The sequence below is a fragment of the Anomalospiza imberbis genome, chromosome 4 (genome assembly GCF_031753505.1).
Source record: "Anomalospiza imberbis isolate Cuckoo-Finch-1a 21T00152 chromosome 4, ASM3175350v1, whole genome shotgun sequence".
Taxonomy (NCBI): domain Eukaryota; kingdom Metazoa; phylum Chordata; class Aves; order Passeriformes; family Viduidae; genus Anomalospiza; species Anomalospiza imberbis.
Genome location: NC_089684.1, coordinates 21,659,318 through 21,678,113, shown reverse-complemented (window position 1 = coordinate 21,678,113; position 18,796 = coordinate 21,659,318). Strand labels below are relative to the sequence as shown.

The 18,796-nt window shown below is 36.6% G+C and overlaps 1 protein-coding gene across 8 annotated transcripts in view; it reads left to right on the top strand.

The window, feature by feature from the left end:
- The first annotated feature begins 46 nt into the window (after positions 1 to 46).
- The window catches only part of GSTCD (glutathione S-transferase C-terminal domain containing), a 45,805-nt gene continuing 27,055 nt past the window's right edge, over positions 47 to 18,796 (top strand). For 5 of the 8 annotated variants that reach the window (XR_010998144.1, XR_010998145.1, XM_068187463.1 and 2 more), the window contains exons 1-7: positions 47 to 57; positions 1,962 to 2,019; positions 2,570 to 2,674; positions 4,141 to 4,572; positions 5,761 to 6,222; positions 9,453 to 9,713; positions 10,434 to 10,527. Coding sequence is in view for 6 of the 8 variants with exons in the window: in XM_068187463.1 (XP_068043564.1) it covers positions 2,582 to 2,674; positions 4,141 to 4,572; positions 5,761 to 6,222; positions 9,453 to 9,713; positions 10,434 to 10,527 (1,342 nt within the window). In the remaining 2 variants the exon portion in view is untranslated. Of the gene's footprint in view, positions 58 to 984; positions 1,063 to 1,961; positions 2,020 to 2,569; positions 2,679 to 4,140; positions 4,573 to 5,760; positions 6,223 to 9,452; positions 9,714 to 10,433; positions 10,528 to 18,796 lie in introns of those variants that run through there. The other 3 variants (XM_068187460.1, XM_068187462.1, XM_068187461.1) reach the window with 3 other exon arrangements.

Here is an 18,796-nt window from a genome sequence, read left to right as displayed (position 1 = left end):
TGCGGGCCGGGGCGGCGCAGGAAGGGGCGGAGCCGGGGCGGAAGCGGCCGGGCCGGGGTAAGGACAAGGAGCGGGAGAAAGGGCAGGATGGAGGGAAGGTGGCGGTGGCAAAGTCCCGGGGCGGGTTTGACAGCGCTGCGTGGGCACCGAGAGCATCTGAGAGCAGAGGCTTTAGGGAGCGGGGCTGCGAGGGAGCTGTGGTTCGGTGGCGTCGCTCTCTGCAGTAGCCGAGCTCAGGCGTGTGCTGCCGTCCCGGCTCTGTGCCCCGAGTCCCGGCTCTGTCCCCCGAGTGAGTCCCGGCTCTGTCCCCCGAGTGAGTCCCGGCTCTGTCCCCCGAGTGAGTCCCGGCTCTGTCCCCCGAGTGAGTCCCGGCTCTGTCCCCCGAGTGAGTCCCGGCTCTGTCCCCCGAGTGAGTCCCGGCTCTGTGCCCCGAGTCCCGGCTCTGTGCCCCGAGTGAGTCCCGGCTCTGTCCCCCATGGCCAGCCCGCGTCTGGCTCTCCAGAACTGTCCACACCTTCCTCTTCATTCGTGGACCCGCCTGCAGCTCGGGTCCGAAGCTCCTGTGTGCTTCCCCCTCTGTGCAGGGGTGGCCCTGAACGCGTCCAGTGAATGGATCGTCTGGGGTAGAAATACAACTCCAGGCTCTCGGGTTACGTGCCTTAAAGCACAAATAATGCTCTGCACTAAGTTAAATGTTTGCCGCGTTGTTAAGTGGCACTATGTTAAACGTTTCTTAAATGCTAATGTGCCATCTTACCAAAAGTTCCGTTTTACTGTGTAGTAATCAACAAATGAATAGGATATTTTTCATCTTTTTCCTTTCAAAAGGAAGAGGATGGTTATGTATTTGTTTATTTGTCTTTAATTTTTATGGGAAACACTTGTTTTTAAAGCAGTGCTTTTCTTTATTACATTGTTAACAGGGCAACTGAGTGAACCTAATTTAACTGTTGTTTAGAGCGTGTTGAAAGGGAGGAGAAAATGGTAAAAAACAGCACAGCTAGTGAAAGTTACACTTGCATAACATTTATAATTTCAAAGTAGGTGTCTTTTATACCAAAGGTAGGCAATGCTATTTAGCTTTGTCATTTAAGTTACGGTACAAATCCTGTATTGATCATTGCTTTTCATTTTCTCTCTTTGAAGCAATGGCTACTGTAAGTATGGCCAATAGAATAAAAATCTGTCTCTTCCCCCAGAATTTATGGTCTAATTAGAGAAAAAAGTGCTGGGAAAAAATACTATGAGCAAATAGTGCAATGTCTTACTTGGTTTGGTTAGTTCTGTATTGCACATTTCATTTTATTGTGTATGTCTGCATCTGCTTTTGTCTCAGTAGGCTGCCAAGGGATTAATAACACATTTAATGGATGGGTAGTAGTTTTGTGAAAAGACTTAAGTGAGAATGGACAACCAGGTAGGCTGTTAAGTTTTTGAATTGAAAATCTGTGCACGAATCCACAAGGAATATAGATTTTTCAGAGCCAAAACAGTGTGGAAGAGCACCGGTATTGGAAACAAAAAATATAGGAAGTGACTTTATAATGTCAGTGTTTAGAGACAAAATGTTGAGAGGAATTCTCCAAAAATATGGGAGAGGGGTTGAGTGTGGCAGTGTAAGGGTGTACAGCTCAGTTGAAGTGATGATTCAAAAAGGCCTTGCTTCTCACAGGAAACAATGAGGAAACAGAAGTAAAGTCACTTATAGACAGAACTCTTGGACACATTATTTTAGTTTCTCTTCTCTGAGAGATTTGAGAATAAAATTAGCCTGACTGTAATTTCCATTGTCATAGACTGACCTTAAAACCCCCCAAAATCTCACAGCCAACCAAACAACAAAGCCTTTAAGGAAAAATGTCCGAATTTTTGGCTTGGTGTAGGACAGACTTCCAGTGTGACACTGAACTACAGAATTCTCTTTGTGCTTTTGCTTTTTCACTTGTGTAACATAAACACAGGAAACTTTCACCTTGCAAGGCTCTCTGAAAGGAAAGTCTGTGAGATGTTCAGTTACTGGTGTGGTGGAGAGACTTGGAAATTTTTTCAATAATTAACAATTCAAATAAATCCAGACTGAATGTGTTGATATTCTAATGACCTGTGTATCAGGTTGCAGTCATTATGGAAGCCCAGTTTGTTAAAATTACTTGTAAGAAGTTTTTAAAAATAATTTTTAACAACGGGTGATTAATAGATGGAAACTGTGGAATAATACTAGTATTTCCGAATACTTCGGAAATAGAAACCTTGTCGGAGGTTACCAAAATATTTAGCAGTTTTGCATAGCATGAAGATGACCAAAATAGCTGATTGAGTCCAGGAACATCAACTAGAAGAAAAAATTGAGTGATAAGGTGAATGTGTTTTTCTGAGTGGTTTGCATGCCCAGCAAAAGATGGACTTCTGAGTTCTTTGAGTTCCCATGGAGACCAAAAATTTTAACCCAAATGCATACAAGAATACTTTTTAATATTGAAAGAGGTACTGTAGTTGAGGAGTTTAAATGCTGAAAGCTATGGGTGTGACTATGGTAGCAGTAACTCTTCTGCATTTACCTCTCTGGCAGTGCCTTCACTGGATGATTTCTACCACAGAGGTGTACTTAGGATTTAGAGTCTGTCTCAAATTCCATGCTGTCAAGATTTACCCAAATAAAATATCTTGTGGTAAAGTAGGTATGGCATTGCGTACTCTCCTGTTCTTTGTGTGTCAGTGTATTAATTAAAGAAAAGCAACAGTACTCCTAGCAGAGCCACTGTTCTTGTCATTTAGTGGTTTAAAAATGTTTCACTATTAGCAGACATTAGTATTCTTAATGTCAGGAAGACTTGATTTTATTCTTCCACTTCCTCCTTTTGGGCAACTGTTTTGGCCCTCTGGTAGGTAATATAAAGTAGTAAGTGTGGTGTACATGTCTACATGGAAAAATAAATTGAATAATCAAGATCTATGAAATGAAAACTTTTTTTAAAAAAATACTTGCATCATATGTGTAATTGTGCAAAGACCTTATTAATCTAGACAGTTATGTGAAAGACTGGTGCTGTTCCAGTGTCACTCATGCTTTTTTTATATATATATACATATATATACATACATATATATATATACATATATATACATACATATATATATATACATATATATACATACATATATATATATATATATATATATATATATATATATATATATAAAACCCTCTTCTGGCCTTTCTCAGCACCATTTAAATTTCTCTTCCTTGCTGCGCTGGAGCTGTGGCCTGTGTCACTTGTGGTAAGGGGGCCATCTAGTGTCTGAGGCTTTTCAGTGCCACCTGCCATCTCTCAGGTAATGGGCAATTCTGCTGAGTGATGGAGCAGAAAAATTACTGCATCAGCGCCTTATGTTAAACTCCTGTGGAATACTGTAGTAGGAAAAATGTAGCTTTCAACCCACTGTAAGGAAAATTAATGTGAGTTTTTAATATACTGAGAAGATAATAATTTCAGCTTTGCTACTGTTGAATTTGACTGCTTTAAAGTAGTTGTGTGTTTGAGGTGTTTGTGTAGTATCATGAGATGAATGTTTATTTGCTTGTGAGTCCTTCACTTATTATCTCACCCAACTCTCGATTAATTTCTAATACAGAAACCAGTATTACTTCCCATGGCCTAAATACCTGCTATAAATGCCTTTTAGCAGTTACAAAAAGACAGATGTTTGTATTAGAGAACTGACTGTTGTAGATATGTGCTCAGGAAATTGTTTTTTTTAATAATGCATGGTTAATATTGTGGAAGATTTTAACATTAGAAAACAAAGCCTTGCTCTAAAATGTTTATGCACTTAAAAATTGAAAATGAAACATTTTCTTTAGGTTTTAGTTGATGTCAGAAATATGCTAAAATGAAAAAAAAAATTTACCGAGGTAATTTTCCTATCCATGATCTTGTACTTGAAGAGACAGTGTAGATGTGAAACCATTCTTTTCTCTTAAGAAAGGGCCTGCCAGTTATTCATGCAGGATGTCTTTAGCGGTGTCTTATGTTAAAATTAGTTGTAGCAGATAGTGGAAGAGCCAGTGATCTCATTTTTTAAAATTTTTTTTTTATTCTGTATTCTTTTATGGATGTTGTACTCTAATTTCTATTTCAGGAACTTCATCTCAGGAAGAAGATGAAAGATAATGTCGCTGAAGAACATTTATATTTGGCTTTTTCTCATCAGTACAGAGATAGTATCTTTCCTCTTCATACATCTATCTCACTGTTTTTGCTATCCTACTGTGACTGCAAATTATTTAAAGTTTTTTTAGTGCCAACTGGCGAAGATGTGGGTGATCAGTGTGTGACAAAAAACCTCGTTGGCGATCTTGAGGTCCACTTAATCTCCAGGTGTCAGCTTCCAGTGGTTGTGCAGAGCTGCAGTTTACCTGCTGTTGTCGTGAAAGATGACAAATTCTGCCGAGCTGGGCTTTCTGTGGTCTTAAGACATATAATACAGAAAACATTTGAGGCAGATCCATCTAAAAAGGATGTTTTGGAACTCTTGGGCTTTAAGAAGACCTGCTTAAAAGCCTGTGCGGAAGTGAGTGTGTCTCTCTCTTAGATACATTGATTGTTTTTTTAATAAGCATTAAATGCTTTGAAGTAGACTCTTAATATTGATGTCAAGTAAGTTCTTTTAGTAAAAAACTTAATTTGCTTAGAAAATGCAATTTTCTCTATGGAGAAGTACCTGTATTTTGGCACAAAGATGAAAAATAATTATTTTTGAAGATACTACTTTTTAGCAGCACAAAAAAACCCCATATGTTAAAAAGTATGTCAGATCTTTGCTTCATGTCTAGCAGTATTAGTTATAAAGTTTGAAGTAAACTAAGAAACACCTGATTTCTTGCTGATTTTGATTTCAAGATCATTGTATATTGTTAGCCTTCATTGTCAAGGTGACTTCTGTTTAGCTTCCTCACCAGGTTGTCCAGTGTCTTTTCAGCAGAGTGGCTAACTGGCCAGGTGGTCAGTCCCTAGCCTGTACCATTCCAGGGGATAAGTCCCTCCCAGGTGTGGAATATTCTGAATTTCACATCAGTTCCTCTCAGCTCATTCTCTAGTCTGTACAGGCTCATGTGAATAGCAGCTCTACCTTGGAGTTTGTTGGGAATTTGTTGTCTGCTCTTCTCAATTCCATGTCATCCTTGATGGGAGTGTATTCCATCTCCCCCCTCCAGGTAAACATGATGAAATGGGATAGGCCTCAGCATAGACCCTTAAAGATTTCCACTCCTAACTGGCCTTCAGGTAGAGTGTGAACTGTTAACCAACACTACCCTTTGAGTTGAGATGTCAGTCCATCTATCACACAGCAGTTTACTCATCTGGCAGCTCATCCATCTGGATTTGCTCTCCTCAGCCTCTCAGGAGGCAGAGCTCCACCCTGGCATGATTGCTGTTTCCATGGTTGCCATTGATCACCGTGCCTTCAACTCAGTTCACAGATTTGTTTCTTACGAGCTACACAGCCACCCTAATTTTACGTCAATAATAAGAAAATAAAAATATGCTGTACTGGATAACCATTCTGTTATATATAAAGATTTAGCTTCCTAACTCTCCTGTTGTAAAAGCAATACAGAAATATCTGAGTTTCTAAGACTAACAAAGAATATATTTAAAGCTGGAATTCCTTTGTTTGAAGTGATTGAATAACCAAAAGTTACCCTGGATTTTGTTTCTCTTTCTGTAAAGACATTAATTATGTAAATTTATTTGACAGGTTAGCCAGTGGACCAGGCTCTGTGAGATCAGCATACCTCGGGCTGTTGAAAGATTTTTGACAGCCTCTCCGGAGCACTGCCAGGCTATTCCCCCTGACATTTTACTGTTGGAAAGGAAGCTTGGAGAACCTGTCCGAGTACATAATGATGACAAAATTCGAAGGCAGAAACTTCAGCAACAGAAGGCAGGTGCCAAGGCTGCAGTGCCTGTGCTTGGTGAAGAAGCAGCAGAGGAATTGAAAGCAGGAGAAGTCCATGAACATCCACCATCAAGTTTGGAACTGAGTGTAGCTTTCTCCAAATTACTTGCCCAGGAAGCACCAGAGGCAATCAACAGGGAGGCCCCTCATATTAGGAGAACAAAAACCTCTGACCTTCCACTCTTGGACCACGTTTTTGCAGAAGGGCTTTATTTCACTGTGGCAGATCTAGTGCTTTTGCCATGCATCCATCAGTTCTTGGTAAGCTGACAAATTCTGCAAATGTCAATTAGTGTACTTGTATGTTTTTTAGGAACCTAAAAGTTGTAAAATATGTTAATTTGGAATATATAATGGTGTTTTCAATGTGACCTTAACCCAAAATCAAAGATTTATATTGTTTTTGTTCAAACACAGAAAACAGGGAATGGTGAGGTCACTAAAGTTACTTCTAGATACAGAGCATATCAATGGTTAGTAAAACACTGTTAACTGTTAAAATATTATACTGAAATATTTTGGCAGCAGTTTTCCCAGAAAGTAATAATTTTAAAATACTAGTACAGGTGACTTGAGCTCAACTTAAAAGCTAGTTCTACAGTGGGAAAAACTTCCATGGTAAGACTGTGCAAGAGTATTGCTCAGCACAATCTGTGTACTTAGTTTTATGGGGAGAGATGCATAGGAGAGATTTAAAGAAATTACAACTATGTCTTTATTTTCCATCACTGTGAAATGAGTCAGTGAGTTTGCCTCCTACAGTTCTATTCCTGCAGTTACCGTATGAGATTTATAGCTAAGCTGGTGTCTATTCCAGGAATATTTGCATTTTGATTTTGCAAGCTGGTTTGCCAAATTTCCCTTATGGTGTTTGAAAACAAATGGAATTCCTGGAGAAGATGCTGTTAGTCCGATTGAGGATAACAATCTCAAAAATCAAGATAATTACTATCAAATATTAATAATATGACAAATGTCCACTTTATAACTTCTTTAACTGATGTCATCATCCTCAGTGGATTTCTGTGTGATGATGGCAGCAATATGAATGAATTGAGATGATGAGCTATTTTACCGAAATGCTTCTTAATTCACATCTGATTTGTTTTGCAAATCACATATTTGGAGGTAAACAGCAACTTCTGTATGGATTATACTAAACAAAAGTATTAAGACAATTTATTTAAAAAAATTAAATGTATTTCAGCCATTTCAGCTATTAAAAAAACTTTAATGTATTTCAGCCCTTGTTTTTCCAAGACCTTTTTAAATAAGAGCATAACTTTGTACAGTAATATTTGACTTACTGGTGCTAGGCATGAGAAGATTTTTGTATCAGATGCTTAATTGATCTCAGCAATGTAGTTGGGATCATTCTATGGAGGTACTGTGAGCAGCCAAGAATTTTGTATTTATTGACTTTTTATGTTACCCTTGAGCCCTGGCATTCTGCAGTTCATGAGCTAGGTATTTTACAATACACTTGTGTTAGCTTACACCAAGGATTGCTCTGAAAACCTGGCTTTCAGTTTCGTTTTTACCTAATTTACAAGAGTTCTGGGATAATGTTTGTTTATTTCTGTTCTCTGGTGAATTATCATTTTCTAAGCAATTATACCTTGATGCATACAGTTGTCATCAAAATTGAAAAACTTGCATTTGAAAGCTTCTTGCAGGCAGTGAGTTGAGACTGCTCTTGTTGATGGAATTGAATTCCCGGAGTTCAATTCTGTATTAAAGCATTATTTGTCACTTGTATAACTGGACTTGCTGGATTGTGTTTAAAAAAATCACTGTAGTTGCAGTTCCACTTTGAATTAAGAGTGTGAATAATAATGAAGTCTTAATGTGTCTGGAAAATATCATCCTGTAAATATGAGGAGACCTGACTAGCTGATTGTAATTATAATTACAGAAAGTAAGATAATGAAGCCGAAGTGTTGTTTTTCATTACCTCATTTCATTGCTGTTATCATTCTGAGGTTACCTTTGTTATGCCTTCTATTAGTTGTAACTGTTGAAAATGAATAGAAGTATAACAAAAGCTCAGGTCCTCATCTGGGAAAAACACTATTCACTTTTTAAAATACAATTTAGAACACTTGATAACAAGTTTAACAGTGCCTCTTAGAATTGGTTTCCAAAAGATTTCTTCCTTAACTGAATTAATGTGGTTTTGCCCGTGTTACTGTTAGGTTATTAAATTAGACACTAAAGTTACATAGTTTGTCCTTTTGCTCCTTTAGCTATTGCTAATTACTCGTGATTGCCCTAAGTATATTATAAACACAGCATGCAGTAGAGCTGTTGGAAATTTCATGTAATTTCAAGTGTTCTTTACCAATTTCTATTTCCAGTCTTTGGACAGCTCCGGGGAAGAATGTTGGTTTTATGTGGTCTTTTCTGCCTTTTCTTATAATCGTGATTTTTAGTTTTCTGTTTAAAGCAGGCACAGCATCACAGAACAGTTGAACTTGGAATAACTGAGGTTGGAAGTCACATCTGGAGCTCATCTTGTCTAAGCACCCTGCTCAGAGCAGGGTCAGCTAGGGCCAGTTGCCCAGGATCATGTCCTGTTATATTTTGAGTGTCTCTAAGGAGACTTCACAACCTCTCCTGTAAGAGGATGATCTCCATTGTTCTAGAACATTTGGGAATCTAAACAAAAGTTAGCTAATTTCATCAGGTGCATCCTTTTAAAAAGCTGGACTTCATCTTAAAAAGTGATAGGGGTATATTTTTTTTTCTTGCTTAAGAAATGCATTTATTTCATTTTTTACACTTAAAATGCTAGTTTCTATTGCAGGCCATTAACTCATTATCACATACACTTAATTCAGAAAATAAATATACTAGTTACCATTTTTGTATAAAAATGTGAAATTAAGATTGTAGAAAGTAATACATGATTTAAAAAAATCAGTACTAATTAAAAAAAAAGCCGCAGATGTAGTGCAAAGATTTGAATAAAGACCAGGGGTAATGTATGCCTGTTACCACAAAGTCTGAGATATTTCAGGCTTGTAGTTCCCAGCAAAACAGCCGTTGGTGGAGGAGCTTTTAATGGGTACTTGTGGGAAAGACCATTCAGGTACCATAATGTCATGCTCAGAGTTCAGTATTCATTGCAAATTACTGCATTGGGGTTTTTTGTCTAACGACCAACCAAACTGAGCAATTCCTATGTTAGGAAATAGCACATATTTAAGAGTATTATTTATATGGAGTTTTCCTGTTACTGACTGAAATTATGATTAAAATTGGTCATGTGAACCTTTTCATCCTATTGAGCAAATGGGAATTGCAGATAAAGTCTAAATGGCTGACTGGCAATTCCACCTGGAGCTCTGAACCAGCTGATGTTTGTATTGCCGTCACGCTGTGAGTGCTTGTGCTCAGCATGGAGCTGAGCTTACTCCTGTAGTTTGTGCCTTTTGGTGGCTTGTAAGAAATTTACAGTAGCCACTGACCTTCTCATTTTATTATTTTAGGTTTCCAGCAAGAAACAAGGCAAAAATCTGGTAAACTTGCCACTGATATCCAGTTGGTATCGAAGAGTTCAAGAAGTACCTGGAGTAAAGAAAGCTGCTGGCAAATGCAACATGGAGCTTCTCCAGCTTCCAGAGTTGGTGTCTGGTCCTGAGGAACAGCTACAGGACTCCACTTCAGTTCCTGATGAGTTAGAAGAGGATAAGGATAATGAAGACAGTCATTTTTTAGGTGGTCCAAGGCCAACCATGACTAAGTTAATGGTAATTTAAGCTTTTTAAAGAGTTATTTTTATAGTCATAATTGCTTGATTTGGAGTAGGTAGAATTTATTAGAATTGTACAAGCTAATTTTGACAGCCTTAAACAGTTTAATATCCTTTGTTTGTCTTAAATCTGATACACGTTGACTTAGAAGTGATTCTACTTTTTTCTTCTCTTCTGATATTTGATTTATTCAGGAATTGGGTAAAGATAGGACTGCTGGAGCCCTAGCAATAATTCTGAATAATCAAAGTAACTTTTAGTTTGAATTGCAATATCGTATTTCTCTTTTAAATATATTTATATAAAGAATGACAAAAATCTGTTGCTTTTATGTTTGGCTTCGTTATCAAACCTTTTTCAATTGGGTTGTTTTTTTTTTTTGTTTGTTTTGTTTTGTTTTGTTGTTTTGTTAAAGCTTTGACCATCTGGGAGCCCTAATAAATTTTGTTGAAGAAAGCTCTCCATCATGTTCCATAATTCAATATTTTTTGCATAGAAGCTGACAGCACTTCCTAAAAAAATTAGGAGGGCTTTTTTGTGAGAATGAGGGAAATACATAATTTGAATGTTGTATAATGCAGAGTCCTCTACCTGTCCAGTTTCACTTAAACCGACAGTGTTGCAGTTTGATCTGATGCCATTAAATTTAGGGAGAATTCTGATGCCATCTTAAGTGGGTAAAATGTTTTAATTTATTTTTTTCCTCCTTTCATTTAGGAAAATGGAATTGAAGCAAAGTTTTCTCTTCATCCATGCCCCAGCTGGACCCTAGACTGGACCAGTCTTCCTTCTGCAGTCAGTCCTGGGGAAGGTGAGGGTTTGTATGTCTGTGTGTGTATTTAACAGAGTCTTCTTATGGTGAAGCTACTTAACTGTTTCATAAAAAAATATGCCAGTTTTCAATATGTTCCAGAGCTAAGACAGGTAAGCAATTTCAAATCTGTATTAAAATTCAGTGCTTGGTTGTCTTGAGTCTTACATAGAAGTAAGGGCATCCATAGATACCTTCCATAGGAATAAAGTTACTGTGGTTGTCAGTATGTACAGACAGTAAAAGGAGGGTGGCAGGTCAGAGTATAAAAGTGTAGGTAGTCACAATGTGAGACAGAAAGAAAATCAGATACATCATGTGATTATTTCCCTGTACTGATGTATGTCATCATAGGAAATGTTTTCATTTTTTCCCTAGCCAGGCAGAAGCTGAAAATTTTGGGAAGAGGGGCTTATTGAAAGAAGACTGTTGAATGGAAATACTGTGCTTCTGCTGATTATATGTGAGGTTTGGGAAAGAGGAGATTATATTTAATTTGTGACCAACAAAGAAATGCAACATCTTCTCTATGGTTTTATTAGGCAGCATTAGTTGCTTTTTGGAACTTCAGTCAGTCATGGAGTTTTTGCTTGTGTTTCTGGTCCTGTGTGTGTGAATGGATTCATTGTCTTCAGGTTCATTTCCTACTTGCTGCAAAGGCTTTGTGAGTAATAAGATCAGTTTAGCTGGATATGATTAGAGGTGCTTCCTTTGGGCTAATCCAAACACATTAAAAAGAAGGGGAAAGTGTGTGAATGTGGGGTTGGATGGTGATAACCCTTGTTGCTGCTTTATTACTCTGAGGATATATGGAGATAGAAGCCTTTGGTACTGTCACATTTGTTCATCAAACATTGGGTTCACTGTGAAACAAACAAAAAAAGAGATTTTTTTTTTTAAACAAGAATTTATTTTTTTCTTTAACACAGTTTTTTATTTATTGACTTTTTTGTCCAACTGTGAAATTCAAGAATGAGAGGTAACTGACCTACAGTCTTACAAACCCTTACTACTTTTCTCATGAGTTGAAATACTTGTTAAGCAGGAAGTAAAAGAACTTAAAATAACTGCTTTATTTATGGTATATCATTTGAAATGAACCATCATTTCAGTAACAGTATGCATGAGATGGTATTTACTTACAGAGTAAAACAGTGTTTACATTTGTAGTTTAGAAACATCTTTGAAACTTAAGTACCTCTGAATAACACAGGCTAGAGCAGTAACACAGAGCATGGTATTCCAGTTCTGTGGAATTAACTGATATTTTGATTAAACAGTCTTGGCTACCAAACAACAGTCCTGAAGGATCAGTATTAGCTTCAATTTCCAGAACTGTTATTAAGTAAGGGATACTTTATTGTAGTGTGGCCTCTCAACAGAGAAAAGAAAATTTTGAAAATCTTCTAACCCTCATCATAAAAAAAATTAGTTTTAATGAAGGGAACAGCACTTAATGATGTAATTATCTTCTAACCAATATAAAAGTTTGTGACCTTGTGTCCATGTTAAAGTTGTTTGTAATTGCTCATAAAACTGAATAACATACTTGTGGAATAAATGTTGTATTAGATGCAGAGCCGTTTGATTTGGAATGGCCAAAATTGATTTGGTATATCCAGGTTGTTTCTGGGATATTTTTTTTTTTGTGCAGCTAGGTCACTCTTTGTTCTGCTTTTTATATTGGTATTACCTTTTGAATATTTTGACTTGAAAAATGCTTTCTGAGTTGAGACTACATTATGCTTAAAAATCAAAGATGGTTTAGGGAATCTGACATTTTATGAAAACTTTTGCTAATCAAGATATGCAAATTGTGTATTTTATTTTGAAAGTTAAAAGCAACTGTATTTTTAAAATTAAATCCAGACATTCATTTATTCTGTAAAACAAAAAGAGTTTAAAGAAACACTTTAAAGTTCTCTATTTCCCTTTCAAGCCTGTCAGAACTTTTTGAAAGACTTTGAAGATTTTTTTAATAGTGTTTTAGCCTATTTCAGTGTCTCAGGCATCCTGAAGCAGGAACTCATCCTTCTTCTTCAGCTGATCTTTCCATATCAGAGAGCTCTTTGCCTGCAAGCCACATGGGTGTAACAGTCCAAGGGAAATTCAACTGAAGCTGCTTCTCATTAACTTTCCCTTAAGTTACAGTTTTTCTGCACTCATTTAAATAAGTTTAAACCATGTTTGTGTGTGCAGTTCAAGATTTGGAAAATCTCTGATGGCAATACAGCCAGGTTGCTTCACATTCTTGATACATACTTGAGAAGTAAATAATTTTCAGTAACAAAGATAAGGCAAAGATGCTCATTTTTGTAATATAGACAATACTGGTATATCTTCTTTTACTGGCTTGCCTTAAAAAGAGTATTCTTGCAAAACTTTGTATTTCATATGTGACTTCTTAGGATCTTTTCAGGGATATAATGTTGTGTAGTTGGCCTGAGGACAATTTTCATACAAGTTTGAATGCAATTATTAAATTTTAGACCAAAAATTCTTCAGGTTTAACTGGAAATAATAACTTAGGCATGTCACCAAACTAGATAACTCATGGATGGCAATGTACACTGTTCCTACTGTTACTGTAGTCTTCCTTCCTTTTTCTTTTGTGATTGTCTTGGATTACCAAGCAAAACAATGGATGGAAATTAGTTATTTTGTATTTTTATAATGCTTATTTGGAGACAGGTGGCAAAGCTATTACATGTTCAAGTTAAATTAGTATGTAGTAATGATTTTTAGGCACAATGATTTACTAAAATGAACACTCTTTGAAAACATAGCTGGTTTCTATGCCTCATGAAATCAATGCATATGCATTGTAAGGAATACAAGTTCAGTATATTTATGCTGGCTTGCAGTCTGTTGCATTTTCTTAAGTGATGTTTTGATCTAAATGACAAGCCTACAGCCTTTGAAATACTCAAAATCTGCAAAGAAAAAACTACTGTTGCTAGTGTATCTTATTAAAAATCACACTAGAAAGAATGATACCAAGTTCTAACAGCTGCATTTTGATTCAGGTGAGGACACATTCTCCTTCGTGTTTGGTCTGCTCTGTAAAATCCTGTTGTGATGAGTGTTTGATGGACTTTCATGTGGCTCGTAGTCATACTGGAAGGTGTCACCTTTGTTTCAGTGCCATGCTTTGTGAAGTGTAAGCCCTCAGAGAATTACTGAAGCCATAATGCTTCATATTGAATATCCCCTACAATAAAAGTTCAGGTTTTGATGACGTCTAATTCCTGCAGTTCTTTAATTTGCAGTTTTAATTTTACCTGATTACTGATTATTTTTACTGTTTACAAGTCCTTGTTAATTGGGAGTTTATTAGGCTTTGGAGAGATTTGTTTTGTAGAACTCTGTACATAAAGTTCAGTGTATGCTTTTTTAGTCCTGTTGTGGTTTGTTTTTGTTTACTGAACATACTAAAGAATTAGAATTAAATACTGCAGTTTGGCAGTTGAAATGTTTTACAGATTTATGGCTTGAGCACTGAAGACAATTCATAATGATTTATTTTTGTAAATTCACAGTTGTCTTGGTTCTAATGGTTGAAGCGTGTTCTTGATTAATCCACAATTAACTTTGACAAAATGTCTGCACTTGACAGTCAGTGGCCTAAACTGACTTTACCTGCATAGAATTTGAGTGAATTTGATTTGTCCTGGATAGAAAATTAAGTTTTATTTGTTAGAATGTGAGGTTTTTTTCTCTTTTGTCTCTGAAGTTATTAGACACGTGGAAGGGCATAAACCCCAAAAACATTAACTCATAGGTGCCTAGCAAATATTTTTTAACAAGCTGTTAAATTAATTTTTCATATCTTAATCAGAAATCTTTAATAAATATTAAGTAGCCTGCTAAGTAACTCTGCCCTTTGTTTCATTTAAACTATTCGGTCTTTCTTTAACTCCTTATATAATTGTAGTAGAATTTACTAGATTCCTTCTCCCTTTTATATTTCTGTGTTCCTTATTCATGGGATCACAGAGCCCCAAAGTTACATTCTTCATCTCTTAAGCCAGAGGTTTAGAGGTTACATTTGTGCTAAAGTACTCCACAGCATGGAGGTGTAGGTCATTTTTTGTGGAAGATTACTACTGAGGAGTGAAGGAATGCTGATCCATTCTAGCAGTTACGGTGTGGAACAATGTCCAGCAAATATCCAGATGATTAATATGATTCAAAAAGACATTTTCTTTTGAACATGGCTCAAAATCATCATCAGAGGTATTTCTGAGGAATAGAAATATAGAAATTAATATCCTTTAATGGTCAAAAAGGAGTACTTAAGAGTGATGTGGTGCTACAGAGTGTCACTTTGTAGAGAAGGCAGTGATGTCATATTTGTATTAATTAGAAAGATTTAGGAGGAGGAGAAATTAACACTTTTCTATCTCCAAATATTCTAGATATGCTATTGGATAAAATGTTAAATTGTTGTTGACATTTCTCTTCATAATCTTCTTCCAGAATATACTAATATCTTAGTATTTCCAGTTATTGTAAAATTTAAATTGATTTTTTGTAGCATCAATCTTGACTTTAAAAGGGATATTTGATCTGCTTTAGTATTCTGGTATTTCTTGCTGTAAATTGCCTTCACTGCTTATTTGAAGATTGTTCTGTATGTTTTGTCATTACATTTAAATCCCAGTTACATCAATTGGTAGGATGTATGTATGGCTTGTGCCCTTTAGCTCTTTTGTATCACCCGTTTGCCATATCCCAACGTGTGGGGATTCATAATTCACTTACCTGTGTGGCATAATCAACACAAGGATTTAAACTTCTGGGTTTTTTACCTGTCTTTGCAGTATTTTTGTAGGTCACTTACATTGCTGTTTTCTGCACATTGTACCTGAGGGACAGGTGAGTTTTAACATAGCTGTTCTGTGTTTCCTCTGCAAAGCCTAAGTGGTCCTTTCAGGCAGAGGCATCAGGAGACTTTTGGTACCTCTGCAACAGCACTTTGACTTTTTTACTTTCTTCAAAGTGTAATGTTTAGCTATTCAATCTGTCTTTCAAGAGCAGAATCAGAGTATTTCTCAGCTCTGTGTGTGACTTCTGGCGCTTAAAATCTTCACAAACCACAGGAGGGCAGCACAATCTCTTTGCATATGGAGCTGTACCTGGATGGATGGAGCTGTGTCCTGGACTAGAGTCATCCTTGAGAAAGATGCTTTTTATGTGGCAGTTTTCAGCTCAGTAATCTCTCCAAAATTTGTAAAAAGTGATTTAAAACGTTTTTCCCCCTCTTTGAATTAGTGTTGGTAATTTAACAGTTGACACATTCATTGTGCTGGAGTACACATAAGCAATAATTGCTTGAGGCTGTATGAACACATAGCAGAGTAACACCTTCTGCCTTGAAAATTTTCAAGTCCAAGAAAAGAGGTAACAGCTGAGCAGGGAGTGAAGGACAGGGAAAGTTGACAGCTCAACTTCTGCTGGAGTTTTATGTTCTTTGGGAAAAAGGAGTAATTCTGGGAAGATATTTCTAAAGAAATGAGGAGCTTAATGGAAATTTCTGGAAATTTTTTCTGCCTTACAAGTAACAACATGCAGAAATTTATGCAAGCGATTTTCTTTTAGTTGGTCAATAAATACTGCAGTAGTTCAAGGGCCAATGTTTTGGAATTAAAAAACATGGTAGCGTTGTAGGCTAGGCTGTGGCTGGAATTCAAAGGAAGGGGAATTAACTTACTGAATATGTTAGAAGAAGAAATAGACAAATGAAAGGATGTAAAGGAACTAACCAGTAAGTCACTTATTTTTTATTTTGTAGCAACACTCTGAGCACATATGTGACCATCCTCATTAGGATGGGAGAAAAGTGGAGGTCAGAATGTGAAGAGCTGTGTGGCCTAAACATTGCAGAGAAACAAAACATTGAAAATGAACCCCAGAAACAAGGCAGAAAAGATTCTCTCTCTTAATTGAACCTCTTATGAATTCTCTTCCTGGTATAATCTTGCTTTCAAAAATTAAGGCACTGGGAAATTACACAGAGGATAAGATCAGATTGACCTAAGTATGAGAAGGAAGGTGTAGTCTCTGTGCTTATGCATAGAAAAGATTACTACCTAGAAAGCAAATGAAACTGAGCCCAAGTGTGTCTCCTTCTCTTTCTCAGTGACAAAATTGTGCAAACACATCAAAAGAATTCAAATTATGTTCTCACTCAAATTTATTGGCACTCATATTCTGTTGTGGTGCTAAGTCCTTTAGAAACATTATATGTTGTTTCTTTGAGGGGAAAGTAGGACTTGCTGGAAGTTGAAATACTTCATAGATGATTTCATTTTTTTTTAGATCTTTGGAGAACCCATTAGATTATTTATAGATTATTTGTGAATAGATAATTCAAGCTGTGTTCTTAATTTGCAGTTTTGATTTTACCTGATTACTGAAACTCTATTAATCTCTCCTACTTATTAATTAATATCCTTAAGTAGTTATTTCTAAGGCTACTGATAGTTTCCAGAGTCTGTGATTGCCCAGATTTTATGTGCATTCATAAATTATCATAGTCAATAAAATGGAGTTTTATTTTGTGGTTATTAAACTAAAGAGTTTCCTTCAGAAATGTAGGCAAACATGTTTTGAACAACTTATTTTCCAGCGTCATGATTTTGTACGTTGCAAGTATAGAAGAGTACATCAGAATCATTACCGAGGTATTGTCAAGTTTCGTGCAGCATTAGTGAATTTCTGGGAGCTCTTCACTGACATTTTATAAGGAGTTGATGACTCACAGGATATTTCATCCCAGCACATAAAACATACTTGAACATAATGTTTGTGCTCAAAGGTGAGCGCTGTGCCAGGGGCTGCATTCACCTTCTTCTTCCTTCCCCCAGTCTTGCTATGTTGCAGAGTTGAGGTACGGAATTCGTTTCCAAACCATAAATCAGCTGTGACAAAGTGTGAGTTAAGGAGGAATTTTTCTGTCTCTTGGAGTTGCTTATGGCTTCCATCTGCACTTTCATTGGTTTTGGATATTCGTGTTAAGAACCATGAATGCATTACTTGATTTGGATGCAGTTTTACATTGGATAAGGTCACGAGTTTGATTTTGGCTTTTCCTGAAGGCAAGTTTTTATGCACAGTTGTTCATTTAAAGTTCTAATCAGCAATTTCGAGGAAGTCAGTACTGCTGTGTTTAAGAAAAAAACCCCAAACCTAATAGTGTTAAAAAAAACATGTAATATTATTTTGAATGATTCATAATCTGTTCTGAGTAGTTTGATGCTTTCAAAAATTTTAATTACACAACGGAAAGGTCAGACTTCTGTATGTTTAGTGTTTTATTGAAGGTGGTATTAATTATTTTGTACTCTAAATGCCTCTTCTCCAGATGGTTTGGAAATGCTTCTGAAAAGTTAATTTTTGGCTCATGTCTCATGTCAAATTTCTGGCATCTTACCATAGCAATATCAAAAGGAGTTCACATCCTTTAGAAACTTTAAAGTATTGAAGAGCAAATGCAAGTAGGAAGTTCATCTGTTTTGTAGAATTATTTTGTAAGTTGAGAAGAATTGGAGTATAATCTCAATATTAAAATGAGTCAAACCTAATCTGAAGCAATAAAATTTGTCCCCTCCTAGTGCAGAATATTGATCTAAGCATCCAGAGGTAATGGAAAGAGCTATGGTGCTTGTATTTCAGCTTGTGCTTTAAAAGTTCTGCAGGTCTGTCATGGAGTTGTTGGTCTTTGTGCTGATGTTTGAGTGGCTCATGTCAGTAGTGTGAGTAGACCAGTTGAGGTATCATTAATGTAGTCATTCCATCAGCACACTTTCCCGAGAATTTTCTGATTTATCTCATTGGTGAAGGGCTCTTAAATCTGCTTAAATGCTCTTGAATATCCCACTTGCGGATCTTCCATGTGTTCTTGTGTTTTTAGTGACAAGAAATAAGAAACAAAAGAACATCCTCTCACCTCAAAGTTTAAGATACTTCTGAGTGCTTCCGTGAAGCTCAACTGGACAAACTTTTTACCATGGCTTTTGGTTGCACTGCATGTTTTCTGCAGAATTTTATTTGTTAGGAACCAGAGTATGCTGGACAAAAGTAAAAATGGACTCTTAAACTCTGCTGTTTTATACAAACACGCCTTGCTGTCCTAAACTTTGTACCTGATACCTTTAAGGCTGCACTGAACATCAGCTCAGGTTGTAAATGGTTCTAGGCTGGATACATAACATTCAAGGCTGCATATGGAAACTGGTTTTCTTTCTCTGTCCTTCATAGCTTGAGA